Below are 13,320 nucleotides of genomic sequence, written 5' to 3' on the forward strand. Positions count from 1 at the left end.
GAAAAGCTGGAAGCTATCAGAGGTGGGTTCCTGAGGTTGAAGGAAAGAAGCCATCTCCATAACATAGAAGGTGAAGCAGCAAGTGCTGGTAGAAACTGCAGCAGGTTAACCAGAAACTCTGGCTCAGATCGTTAATGAAGGTGGCTGCCCTAAACAACAGATTTTCAGCGTTGATGAAATGGCCTTATAGTAGAAGAAGATGCCATCTAGGACTTCACAGCTAGAGGGGGGATCGGTGCCTGGCTTAAAGCTTACAAGGACAGGCTGGCTCTCTCGTCAGGAGCTAATACAGCTGGGGACTTCAGGGTGAAGCCCGTGCTCCTTTACCACTCGGAGAATCCTAGGGCTCTTAAGAATTACGCTAAATCTCTTCTCCCTGTGCTCTTTAAGTTGAACAACAAAGCATGCCTGTTACAACATGGTTTACTGAATATTTTAAGCCCAGTGTTAAGACCCACTGCTCAGAAAAAAAGATTCCTTTCAAAATACTCCCGCTCATTGACAGTGCATCTGGTCACCCAAGAGCTCTGATGGAGTTGCAGTGAGATGAATGTTGTTTTCATGTCTGCTAACAACACAATATCCATTCTGTGTCCTATGGGTTCAAAGAGTCACTTTGACTTTCAAGTCTTGTCACTTAAGAAGTCTGTTCCATAAAGCTATAGCTGCCATCGAGAGTGATTTCTCTGATGGATCTGGGCAAAGTAAATTGAAATTCTAGAAGGTACTCACCATGCTAGATGCTAGTAAGAACTTTGCGATTCATGGGAAGAGGTCACAGTATCAACATCAGCCGAAGTTTGGAAGAAATTGATTCCAACCCTCATGGATGACTTTGAGTGGTTCAAGACTTCAGGGGATGGGTAGCCCTGGTGGCACAGCGGTTTAGTGCCGCCTGCAGCCCGGGGTGTGATCCTGGAGACCCGGGATCGAGTCCCACATTGGGCTTCCTGCATGGAGCCTGCTTCTCCCTCTGCCTGTGTCTCTGCCTCTCTCTCGCTCTCTCTGAATGAATAAATAAATAAATCTTAAAAAAACAAAAAACAAAAAACAAGACTTCAGGGGAGGAAATAACTGCAGATGGGGTGGAAGGAGCAAGAGAATCAGAAGTAGAGCCTGGAGATGTGACTGCACGGCTGCCATCTCAGGATAAAACTTGAGTGGATGAGAAGTTCCATCTATGGATGAGCAAGAAAGGTGGTTCCTTTTCTTTTTTTTTTTTTTTTTAAGATTTTATTTATTTGAGAGAGAGAGAGAGCATGAGCAGGGAGCGGGACACAGGGAGAGGGAGAGGGAGAAGAAAACTCCACTGAGCAGGGAGCCCAGCATGGGATCAGGACCTGAGCCCACGGCAGACGCTTAACCAACCAAGCCACCCAGGCGTCCCAAAGAAGGTGGTTTCTTGAGATGGAACCTACTCCTGGTGAAGATGTTGTGAAGATTGTTGAAATTACAACAAAGGATTTGGCATATTACATAAACTTATTTGATAAAGCAGAAGCAGCATTTGAGAAGATTGACTCCGATTCTGAAAGAAGTTCTGTGGGTAAGATGCTGTCAAGCAGCATCACATGCTACAGAGAAATTGTTTATGAAAGCAGGAGGCCATCAGTGGAGAAAACTTGGTTGTTGTCTTACATTAAGAAATTGCCACAGCTAACCCATCCTCCTGTGACTGCCACCCCATCAGTCAGCAGCCACGGACATCAAGGCAGGATCCTTCACCAGCAAAAAGATCAGCTCCCTGAAATGTCAGGTGACGGTTAGCATTTTGTAGCAGTAAAGTATCTTTTAATTAAGGTATGTAGTTTTTTAGACATAATGCTGTTGTACACTCTGGACATAATGCTATTGCAGACTTAATTAGACTTCACTTCTGTGTGCATAGGGAGACCAGAAATTCACTTGACTTGCTACATCGCAATATGCACTTTATTGCCGTGGTCTGGAACCAGACTGGCGCAAGCTCCGATGCAGGCTTTACCACACGTCTCAGTCCAGAACGTGGTTGAGGGGCTTCCAGTGGTGGGCTGGGGAGAAGCCAGGATTCCCAGCTGCAGGTGCATGTTGGGGCATTGGGCCTCAAACTAGAAATCCCTCTTTGCCTGCCAGCTGCCCAGGCAGGGCTGTCCCTCCTGGGCCTAGCACCAGCCTGGGGGAGTGAGGCTGAGCCTCCAGCCTCCCTGGTGTGAGGAAAAGAGGGGCAGGGGCTTGAGAACTGGAGAGACCTGGAACCCTGGAACGGGAGGTGATTAACTGGTGCGGGGACTGGGGGGGGGGGTCTGGATACTGCCAGGGAACCTCTCCTGAGGGAGAGAGTGTATTCAGGGCAGTGACCCTTGACCCTGGCAGACACAGAAGGAATTGCATTTATTGAGCACCAGCCATGTGGCCCTGGCCGGGCTGTGCTATTTAAGCCACTCAGAGTCCTGGGTGAGGAGGATTATTGTATCCATTTTACAGAGGAAGGACTTGAGGCTCAGAGAGGTTTCACCTTCACCAGGATCGCACAGCTGGTCACTGGCAACCACGGTTTCAGCCTGTTTCATGGACTCTGACGCCTGAGTTCTGTCCCCACTTCAGGCTGTGGCCTCCTTTCCACAAGGCAAAGTTTTGATGAAGACCCAGGAGGTGTCCTGACAGCTGCCAGGACTGATGAAGGGTGGACCAGCCTTTGGTTTCCTTTAAAACCTTTGACTCCGCAGGATAATAGCACCAGGGAGGAGGGTCACCCAGAAATTAAAAAACAATTTACAAAAGGTCTTTAATTTTACAGAGAGTTTTATGAATGAGAAAGGCATGGAAATGGGTAAAGTCACATGATTTGACAATAGGACAGTTTGTAAACCTTAGTTATCTCTTTCCCCTGAAGCTCAGCATAAGCCCTGCCCTGAGAAGTTTTGTAAATAATTAACGAGGGGGTGTCCTGCCGTCCTGCGGGAGTGAAAATTGCTGTTGCACCTACTGTGTGACCAGCAAGAGTGATCCCCAGCCAGTCCCTCAGGGGCCTGGGCAGGTCAGCATTATTGTCCCCACTTTGCAGAAGTATAAGTCAAGGCCCAGGCACGTCGTGACTTGCCCAAGTGCAGAGGACGACCTGCATGTTTCTTGTCCCTCCTTGCCTGCTTCTCTTTCCATTTGTTAGACTGAACACCACCCCCTGCCCCCCACCTCCCCCCACCCAACCACATACCCATATACTTTTCGGTTGAGAGGCCTGGATGGGGGAGCAGCAGGATGGCAGGAGCAAGAGGCTTCCCGAGTGAGGCTGGCTCCAGGCCTCCGGCGCTGGTGCTGAGGACGGCGGCGCCCACATGGCCTCGGTCCTTGGGCCTGTGGCTCAGTGCGAGGAGGGCGCGGGGCCTTTGCTGGTATCAATTTCAGCAGGACATGTGTCTTGGAGGCAGCTCGGGGCCTTGACAAGATATGTTGGGGCTGTGGGAGCAGGGCAAGGGCATTTCAAGTTGGGGGAACAGCATGGGCAAAGGCCAAGGGGAGGGAAAGTATGGGAGTTTCTTGAGAGCATGTGTCTCAGTGTGACAAGAGGTACCGTCTTGACCTGGATCAGGTGTCAGGGCAGAAGCAGAAGTGACAAGCAGGCGGGGCTGGAGAGGTGGGTGGGACCTGTGCTGTGTGGAGCCTTGGGCCCAGGCACTCCCCCAGGGGGTGTGAAACCCCCTGGGAGCATATAGGAGGGGGGCATACAGGACTGTAGCCTAGGCAGAGGGTGGGATGGGGAGAGGGGGGGAGGGGGGGTGCGGCCAGTGAGGCCACCGAAGGAGGTGGGGCAAGGCCGGGGACAGGGTGGGGAAGGGGAGCTTGAGGACAGATGGATTTGGGCTCTTCCCCGGGAGGTGGGGCAGGAGGCGGTCCCAGGGGGCTAGCGGCACCCCTCAGGCCAACATCCTGCTAAGGCCCTTCTAGGGGCCTCATGACAGCCTTGCTGCCATCCCTGCAGAGTGGATGAGAGAGTGAGGCCCAGAGTTGGAAAGTCACTTGGTGCCACTCAGCAGGAAGGAGCAGAGCTGGGGTCCGAGGCCTTTGGAGCAGCAGTGGAAGGGTCAGAGCTTGGGAGGGGGACCCTTTCCCGTCCCCTCGAGAGGTTACGGGGGTGCTGCCTCTGTGGCACTGGGGGTGCTCTCACGTCCCTTCTCTCCGGCAGAACCAAGGAGAGCATGTACCACTCACTGACGTATGCCACCATCCTGGAGATGCAGGCCATGATGACTTTTGACCCTCAGGACATCCTGCTGGCTGGCAACATGATGAAGGAGGCGCAGACGCTGTGTCAGAGGTCAGGGCCGCTGGGCAGGGGTGAAGGGGGTAAGGCCCCTCCTCTTGTGACCTCGGCCTATCCCAGTGCCTGAAATACCAGTTAAAGATGTTAAAGATGGCTGCGAGGACCTGTCCCTGTCAGCTCTGCCCCGGGGGCCCTGTCTGAGCCAGGCTCTCAGCCACTTCCAGGGACCAGGCCTAATTCTGTGGCGGCGGGCGCTGGCCCTGTCACACGATGCTCTGATCTCGGGCAAGTGTCTCCCTGCACTCTCCGCTCTTCGTATATGAAGTGGGTGTAAGGGCAGGGCCTGCGCGGGGCTGCAGGAAGCCTGGGTCGCGGCCCAGCACCCGACTGGTGTCCGCTCACATAAGCTGCTCGCACGCCTGCACAGATGAGGCGATGAATGGGTGCGCCCTCGGGGTTCGGGTGCAGGTGGGCCCAGGGCTTAGGCCAGCCCCCCGGGGCTGCGGGGGTGGCGGGGGTCTTGCCGGAGGAGCAGGACAGGTTTTCTGGAGGAGGCGTTGCTGCAGCGGGTCCTCAGGGGACACTGGCTGGGGCAGGGGAAGGTGGGGCGGGGCTCCACCCTGACCCGGGGTGCTTGCCAGGTCCGTGCATGTGGAGCCCCATGGGAAGGGTGGGAGATGCGCCTGAGCCTGCACCCCCACTCGCATCCCCACCCGCTGCCCCACCCCCATTCCCACCCATACCCCGACCCACTCCCCCACTTGCTCCTGCACCCCCACCCCGACCTGCTCCCCCACCCACACCCCAACCTGCTCCACCACTGCACCCTAACCCACTCTCACACCCCCACCCCCACCTGCACCCTGACCCGCCCCCCCACCCTCACCCCCACCCGCTCCCCCACCCACACCCCGGGCTCCTGGCTCACACTCACCCAATGACTGGAGGCCCCCTCTTTCCTCTTCAGGCACCGGAAGAAGTCCTCTGTAACAGATTCCTTCAGCAACCTGGTGCACCGCCCCACTATGGACCAGTTCACGGAAGGTGCGGCCTCTGATGGCCCCTCAACCCCACTGATTCTGATTCCCTTTGCCGTCTGGGAAGTGGGGTGGGGAGGATTTGGTCCATGCTGCCTGCCCAAGCGTCCCAGGAGGCTCTGGTTTTCTCCTTGCAGAGGAAATCCACGCTGAGGTGTGCTATGCAGAGTGCCTGCTGCAGAGAGCAGCTCTGACCTTCCTGCAGGTAGGACCCCTCTCCCAGGATGCAGCTGGGATTGCGCATCAGGCCCCATCTCCAAGCCAGAGGGCTCCCTGTGGTTCAGGGAGGACTGAGGCTCAGTGGCCCCAGCGCTCCCCGCCCTGGCCCAGCTCAGTGGCAGCAGTGACGGGCTTTACCCCCTCCACGCTGGGCACGTGTGCCACGCATGCCCGGTCTGCTAGTAGGATGCGCATCCCCGCATGACCGCCGTTTTCCTCCCAAGGGCATGCGGGGTGACAGGCATTAGCACGAAGCCTGCTCTACGCTTGATTCATTCAACAAGCAAGTTTGAATGGATCAAATGCGCGTCTGCGACCTCCCAGGCCTCGTGTGTACATTTGGCTAAGTGGTTTTACGTACCTCACACACTTTGCATGTTTGTGTTTTACATAAATTTACATAGATTATTAAAGCTTCACCTCACAGGCCTGCAAAGGGGAGGATTAGAGAGGAGAAGCCACTTTCACAGGGTCATCTGATCAGCGGCTGGCAGAGCTGGGATTTGAACGCAGGTCAATTTGGAATCTGTGCTCCTCACCACACAGTGGTAATTCCAGGAACCATCACCTCGTGGTTTCACCTGCAAGCCTGGCTTATAATATACAGTCATCATGTAAATATGCATATTGAATGTTATTATTGGGGTACTATTTATTTTTGTTAGCTGTCGTTCTTATCTTTTTGTACCTCGGGTAATTAGAATTGGATTACTCCCAATTCTCATTAGGATCACTCTTAATAACTGCACTGTGAGTGGCCTTTTATGTATCTGCGTGTCTAGCACGCATAGTGAACAGCGCCCACAAGTACCCCCACCTAACCAGAGAACAGAGCATTGTTAGCAAGTCTCCTGGCCCTCCGGGCTCCTCCCCACCCTGTCCCCTGCCTCCCTTCGTGGGGAACCCACTGCCTACAGTTCTATCATCCCTCACCCTTTTTTTTTTTTTTTTTTAAGATTTTATTTCTTTATTCATGAGAGACAGAGAGAGAGAGGCAGAGACACAGTCAGACAGAGAAGCAGGCTGCATGCAGGGAGCCTGATGTGGGACTTGAACTTGGGAATCCGGGATCATGCCTTGAGCTAAAGGCAGACACTCAACTGCTGAGCCACCCAGTTGTCTCATCACCCTATTTTTTAAAAAATAGTTTTCTCAGCTTCCTCGTCCCGTCTGAGCAGCATATTGTTATGTGTCAGTTGGCTTCAAGCTTCTTAAGCCTCGAGCTGTGTGGGGCTTGCTTTCTTTACCCAACCTTATGTGGTTGTATAATATTCCCTTCCATGAATATAGCAGTTCATTCATCCATCCTCCTGCAGAAGGGCATTTGGGTTGTTTCTGGTTGGCTGCTATAGACACTGGTGCTGTGAACATTTTTTTTTTTTTTTTTTTTGCTGTGAACATTCTTGAGGGGGATTCCGCACCCCGTGTTCATCCGTTTCTCTTGGGTAGAGCCCCAGGAATGGAACCCTAGGTGGGCTATGTAGTTCCATGCCCACTGAGCAGGGAGCCTGCTGTGGCGCTCCATCCCAGGACTCTGGGATCAGGACTTGAGCTGAAGGCAGATATCGACAGAGCCACCCAGGTGCCCGAAATTGGTGCTTTAAATTACAAATGTGATAAATAGCTGCTTGTTGTAAAAAAACACAAAAGTTCCAAAACAGGAGCATCCCTCTTGCTTTCGCACAGTTACTTCACCTAGGGGAGCACCTCCTCCAGGCCCTTCTACAAGGACTTAGCATAGGTACCTGTGAAGCTGGGATCGAGGCCTGGGCATTTTGGAAGTCTCATTTGGCACGGAAACCCTTATCTCGAGTCCCAAGGGTTAGGGAGGCCTGGTTTGTCTAACCCCTGACTCCATCCCCACCCAGGACTCCTTCTAGAGCTGGGCCCAAGGTGGGGCAGGCCAGGCCGGGAGCCTTGTATGATCCCTCTCCAGCCTGTGGCTCCCCACCCAGGCCTGTCTCTTAGCATCTCTCCCTCCCGCAGGACGAGAACATGGTGAGCTTCATCAAGGGTGGCATCAAAGTTCGAAACAGCTACCAGACCTACAAGTGAGTGGGCCTGGCTCGGGGGGGCCTGGGGTCGCAGCACCTAGCATCCTGTGCCCCGCCCCCCGCCCTCCCCCACCCCAGGCTACTTTGTGGAGGGTTGAGAGCCTTACTGGAGGCTGGAAGCCGAGAATGCCATGCGGCCTCAGGCAGATTCTGTACCTTCAGGTCCTCAGTTTTCCAGGATATTACTCCCCTGGTTTTCTGGGTTTATCTGTTCATTTGGTTCCCTAGAGTCTATGCCGGGCCCCAAACAGGGGAAAAGAAGGCACATTCTGCATAGTCAGCTTGGTGTGGTGGGGGCTAGGAGGCAGGCACAGCGGCAGACCCCCATGCATCTGGTAAGGCCCAATCCAATGCCACATCCCCCACAACATGCTCCCTGGGGGAAGGGCCAGCGCACAGGGATGGCATCCACACATGCTTACACCCTCCGAGGGCCACGCCATTTCCCCGCCATCTCAGCACTGGGCCAGCCAAAGGCCTTGTTTTTGGATGAAGGAAATAAGACTCAGTCTGAACACTTCTGCTTAACATGGCACCACAGTCCTTATCTGCAATTCCAATAATCACAAAAGCTTTGAAAGCCAGTGTCTTCCTTCAAGTTTGGCATTAAAACTCATTTTCTGTTAAAAGTTGACTTGAATTGACTTGATACTATGTATCATCTTATTTTCCGCATCTGATGTGCCTGTTTCCCTCCAGAGATATTGTGAGTTCGAGTCAGGGCACTGCTGGGGCAGAACCAGCACGCGGCCCGTGGACACCACATTACCTGTGGGTCTGTGCTGGCCTCGTGCTGTCCCCTGCAGTCCCCTCCAGCCCCCTCCAGCTGCCGGAGCACAAACCTTGTCAGGTCACCCCCTACCAGTTCCCACTGCTCCTCTTGCTCTTAGTCCCAGGTCATTGCTGAGTCATTCTGGGAGCTCCTCCTGCCCTCCTCACAGTATCTTCCACCCCGCTCTGCCTCAGCCAGTTGGGTCTTGCTTCCAGTTCTTCAAAAAGGCCAAGCTCAATGCTGCTTTGGGACATGCTGTGCCTCTGCCAGGAACACTCTCTATGCCAGGCCAACCCTCCTCATCCCTAGAGTCTCAGCTCAAATGTCAGCTTCTCAGGGAGATCTTCCCTGAACCCCAGACTAGGTCAGGCCCCAGGAGTCTTCTCCTTTGAGGCCTCTCTTACCCTCCCAGTGACTTGATGGGGGTCTGTCCCCTAGAGTGGGAGAGCTGTGAGGGCAGCAGCATGGGAGCCCAAGCTCCTTTCCAGGCCTGGCACAGAGAGGCCTGTCTGCATTTGCTGACTGAAAGCCCTCAAGATGCCCATGGCCCCAGGAAGGAGGCAGGCACATCTTTAAAGCCTCTGTTCTGCCCCAGGTGGGCTGGAATACAGATTCTGTGCAACTGATGACCAGGAAAAAAGAGAGTTGGATTTCTTTTTTCTTTCTTTTTTTTTTTTTTTTTTTTTTTTTTGAGGGTTGGATTTCAACCAAGAGGCCCCAGGTAGACTTCTTGAAAGACAGGGTGTTGGAGTTTGCCCAGTGGCTTTTCATTGGGACATTTGGCAATATTGGGAGATATTGGGTAGTGACAACCTTGGGAGAGGTTGCTCCTGGCATCTAGTGGGTGGAGGCCAGAGATGCTCCTAAGCATCCCACAGTATGCAGACAGCCCCCCACTTCCACCTGAATGAAGAATTTATCCAGCCTAAAATGTCAGTAGTGCCAAAGAAACTGTTCTAGAGAGAATGCAGAGCATGTGCAAATGCCTAGACATTGGGCAGGGCAGGTGTGCTGGGGCTCATAAGGCTGACATTCAGGAGTAGGTTGTTATGTGGACGGGACTAAGAAGTCCTCGGGTATCCGCTCTCTGGATTGCCAGAACTGTTATCAGTCTAGGGGTTTCTGAGACCAGCTAGGCGTGGGGGGCAAGCTCAGCCCCAGCTGGAATGAGACCCAGCCCCCCTGCTCTGGGGCTGCAACAAGACTCTACCTCTCTGCACAGGGAGCTGGACAATCTTGTCCAGTCCTCACAGTACTGCAAGGGAGAGAACCACAGACACTTCGAAGGAGGCGTGAAGCTCGGTGTGGGAGCCTTCAACCTGGTGAGTGGGCATCCCTCAACGTGCGAGCTCTGCTGGCCTGTGGTGCTGGGCCCCACGCTGCCCGGGGACCCAGCAGTAAAGCAGACAGGCTGCCAGCCTAGGATGCTCAGAGCTGGGCTGCGGGGCAGGGGGGTACTGGCTTCACAGTCCCTCTGTGCATTTCTTCCCAAGTCAAGTTGAGAGCTTGAAATGTACCATGGGGGTGTTATTTATAGGACCAGAAAAAGACAAACACGATAAATCAGGGCCTTCTCTACCCTGGAGAACTGGTGGTTGGTTAAATAGTGACCAGTGGCAGGGAGAGGGAAGGGCCTGGAAGCAGTGGGCAGCCCACAGAAATGGAAAGCCAGGACCCCTTCCTGGGGGAGGTGGGGAAGGTTTCATGGAGTGGGAAATGTTTGAGCTGGATCTTGGAGGATCTGTAGGCAGGGAAGGGCATTCAAGGCAGAAGGAAGAGTGTGAGCTAGGTGGGGAGGCTCTGAGGCCTATTCCTGGGAGGAGGAGTGGCTCATCAACAATTTAGGCTCCTGGCCCTGGGTGCCCAGAGCCCTATCCGAGTCTTCTCTCTGGGCAAAGCCTGTCTGAGAGCTTTGGAACCACGTCCATGCCCCATTCTGGGTTCCAGTTTCCTTGTATGTAAAATGGGAACAGTGACCTGGGCCCGAATGCTGAGAGGTACAGAGTGCAGAAGTGTCATCAGGTGCTTTAGCGTCAGAGCCTGGCTGTCTGGGTTTCAGAACTGGCTCCCCCTCTCATAATAAGTGACATGTCCTGTCACTTATCTCTGCCCGACTTTTTTCATCTGTCAAAGGGGGCAGTAATCTTTCTTTGCAGGACTGTTCTAAGGATCAAGTGTGATGACAGAGCAAGGGTCCAGTGTGACAACAATAGCTGTTGTGTGCAGACCTATTATGTGCTGTACATGTATTGATTTGATCTATCCTCACAGTACCCCTAGGAGGTAGGGGCTAGTATTACTCCCAGATGAGGAAACTGAGGCAAAGAGAGGCTATGTAGCTTGCCCAGCGTGACCCAGCAGACAAGTGAGATTAGGATTTAGATACAGTTTGCTCCTGGTCGTCACACTGAGATGCTTCTCTGTTGGGGGAAGTTGGCTCTGTGGGAAACCTCAGGCCTCCTTGTGGGCTTTCTGGAGATAGGTCCTGCCCCCCAGCATTACCCTGGGACTCTGGGGGTTTGGGGAGTGGAAGGGACAGTTCTCACCCCTCCACGTGCCCTGCTGCCTCTGTTCCTGCAGACGCTGTCCATGCTTCCTACCAGGATTCTGCGGCTGCTGGAGTTCGTGGGGTTTTCAGGGAACAAGGTAACCACCTGCCTTCTGGGACTCCTGACTGGCTCAGGGATGGGGGGCTGCCGAGCCTGTGTCAGTGTGCGGCTCTGCTCAAGGCCCAGGCCTCCCTGACTCAGTCTTCTCTCCAATCAAACGGGCCATCGATCCCCGCCCAGCCCCCCACATAGGGTGAAGAGGCCCTTAGGGTAAGGGTGGCTGTGAAGGGTCGCTTCGAGCAGCAGCCTGGAGTCCTGTTCTCTGAGCCTCACACGTGTCAGGAACCTGGTCCTCCTCCCTTTAGGAGACCTTGGGCAGGTTCTTTCCCTGGGGACCATTTTCTTGCCTGGGAGTTGCCTAAGAGAAGCATCAGGCCTTGAGGGCAGAAGCCAGAGGACTCAAGCATCCAGAGGCTTTGCCAAAGGCAGGACCCTGAGTACTAGGTAGCAAGTCAGGGAGAGCTCCCCAGGGGAGGCAGCCCCTGTGCTGGAGGGAACAGTGGCCTGGGGGTCAGGAGTCCTGGGTCAGTCCAGCCTCATCTCCTCCTCTGGACCTTTTTTGGGTGAAACAAGGGCCTTACTAACTTTTTTAGACTGATCAGTGTTTCTCAAGCTTAAACTTCCTCTGGCCTTTTCCTGATTTTTGCTATGTCTGCGGACCTCTGTTATTATTTATGTATTACTTTTCCCCAAAACGGTGCCTATTTTTTACTTAAGTTTATCTAAAGAAAACACCTAGAACACCCATGTTAATTGGCAGGATAAGAACATAATCCTAGCCATCAGCTCGAGAAAGCAGGCAGGGCGGCCTGCAAGGCCGTTTTCCCGTGGGCAGAGGTGGCTAGGCCGTGGTGGTGAAGGGGCTCCAGTGCAGGACCGGGGCCTCCCCTGGGTCCCAGGCAGCCGAGGGCCGAGCATGAAAGCCCCCCTCCCCCCACCTCCGCCCCGCACAGTCTTGGTCCAGGTCCAGGGAAACACCGGCTAGAGGCTCTGAAGGCCCTAATTAGTTTTTTCTTGAGAAGGCCCTTGAGTCCTGAGAAGGATTTCAGGAGGATGACAGGGACAGGGTGGCCTGCCTGGCGCCGAGCCGCGGTGGCAAGGCCCGAGTGGGCGAATCCGCTGGCTTCATCTTTGTCCTGAAAGCGAAGGAAGCTGTGGAGGGTTCGAGGCAGGGGTGACGTAGGTCAGATTTGTCCATTAAAAGGAAGGACAATGCCCCAGAGGACAGACTGGGGCAGGGAGCGTGGGCAGGGATACAGGGAGCATGGGGCCTCTCCAGAGCCAGGCTCTGGATCCTTCTCCTCCAGGAAGCCTTCCCAGGTAAGTCTGGTTAGGGTTATCTGCTTCTGCCCCCCAGACCCAGGACTACCCCGGGCCTCCGTCCCCCCGTCCCCCATCATGGGGGCGCGCGGCAGGGTCCCCTGCGCCCCCTCAGCCTGTGCGCCTCTCCCCCCAGGACTACGGGCTGCTGCAGCTGGAGGAGGGCGCGTCGGGGCACAGCTTCCGCGCCGTGCTCTGCGTCCTGCTGCTGCTCTGCTACCACACTTTCCTCACCTTCGTGCTCGGTAGGAGGCCCAGGGGAGCGGCCACCCGGCCACCCGCACGCCTGCCCCTCCTCGGCCCGGCCTCACCGGGTGCCGGCCGCCTGCCTCAGTTTCCTCATGGGTGACGTGGGGGCGGCCGTGCCCGCCCTGTAGGGGAGCGAGGACCCTGCAGGCGGCCCCGGGGGTCTGGGCCCCACCCCGGCAGGTGTGGGCCTTGGTTATTGAGCCCCCACACCGGCGGGCCTCGTCCGCACCCTCCCACCTAACCCCCCCCCCCCCCCCCCCCCCCGGCCCCGGGCGTAGAAGAATCATCCTCCCGTTTCACGGAGAGGAAATGAGGAGCCCCGGCCAGGGTGGTGACGGGAGCCAGTGGTGGGACGTGTGTCGTGGCCTCGCCTCCCTCAGGCACCGGCCACGTGAACGTGGAAGAAGCGGAGAAGCTCTTGCAGCCCTACCTGAAGCGGTACCCTAAGGTGAGCCCCGCCCGAGCCCCGCCCGAGCCCCGCCCCTGGAGCTCCGCTCCGCCCCCTGCCCAGCGCGCAGCCCCGCCCCTAGCCCCGCCCCCGCCCCTGGATCCCCGCCCCTAGCCCCGCCCCCTGGATCCCCGCCCCCTGCCCAGCGCGCAGACCCGCCCTTAGCCCCGCCCCCGGAGCCCAGCCCCGCCGCCTGCCCGCGTGTCTCCGCAGGGCGCCATCTTCCTGTTCTTCGCAGGGCGGATTGAAGCCATTAAAGGCAATGTTGACACAGTGAGTGGTGCGGGGCCCCCGGGCCTCCCGGACCACCGAGTGGACGGGCCGGCGGGCACATTCGGGGAGGTGGGAGCCGTTCTGAAGGAGACCGTGTGC

At 55.7% G+C, this 13,320-nt stretch overlaps 1 protein-coding gene across 13 annotated transcripts in view; it reads left to right on the forward strand.

Annotated features, from left to right (window-relative positions):
* TTC39A (tetratricopeptide repeat domain 39A) overlaps nt 1–13,320 on the forward strand; it is a 37,292-nt gene that overhangs the window by 13,259 nt on the left and 10,713 nt on the right. For 12 of the 13 annotated variants that reach the window (XR_007402515.1, XM_035699083.2, XM_049094539.1 and 9 more), the window contains 9 exons: nt 4,163–4,294; nt 5,208–5,284; nt 5,415–5,482; nt 7,483–7,547; nt 9,545–9,644; nt 10,903–10,968; nt 12,388–12,496; nt 12,881–12,948; nt 13,162–13,221. Coding sequence is in view for 12 of the 13 variants with exons in the window: in XM_035699083.2 (XP_035554976.1) it covers nt 4,163–4,294; nt 5,208–5,284; nt 5,415–5,482; nt 7,483–7,547; nt 9,545–9,644; nt 10,903–10,968; nt 12,388–12,496; nt 12,881–12,948; nt 13,162–13,221 (745 nt within the window). In the remaining variant the exon portion in view is untranslated. Of the gene's footprint in view, nt 1–1,601; nt 1,757–4,162; nt 4,295–5,207; nt 5,285–5,414; nt 5,483–7,482; nt 7,548–9,544; nt 9,645–10,902; nt 10,969–12,387; nt 12,497–12,880; nt 12,949–13,161; nt 13,222–13,320 lie in introns of those variants that run through there. The other variant, XM_049094543.1, reaches the window with a different exon arrangement.

The sequence above is a fragment of the Canis lupus genome, chromosome 15 (genome assembly GCF_003254725.2).
Source record: "Canis lupus dingo isolate Sandy chromosome 15, ASM325472v2, whole genome shotgun sequence".
NCBI classification, from domain to species: domain Eukaryota; kingdom Metazoa; phylum Chordata; class Mammalia; order Carnivora; family Canidae; genus Canis; species Canis lupus.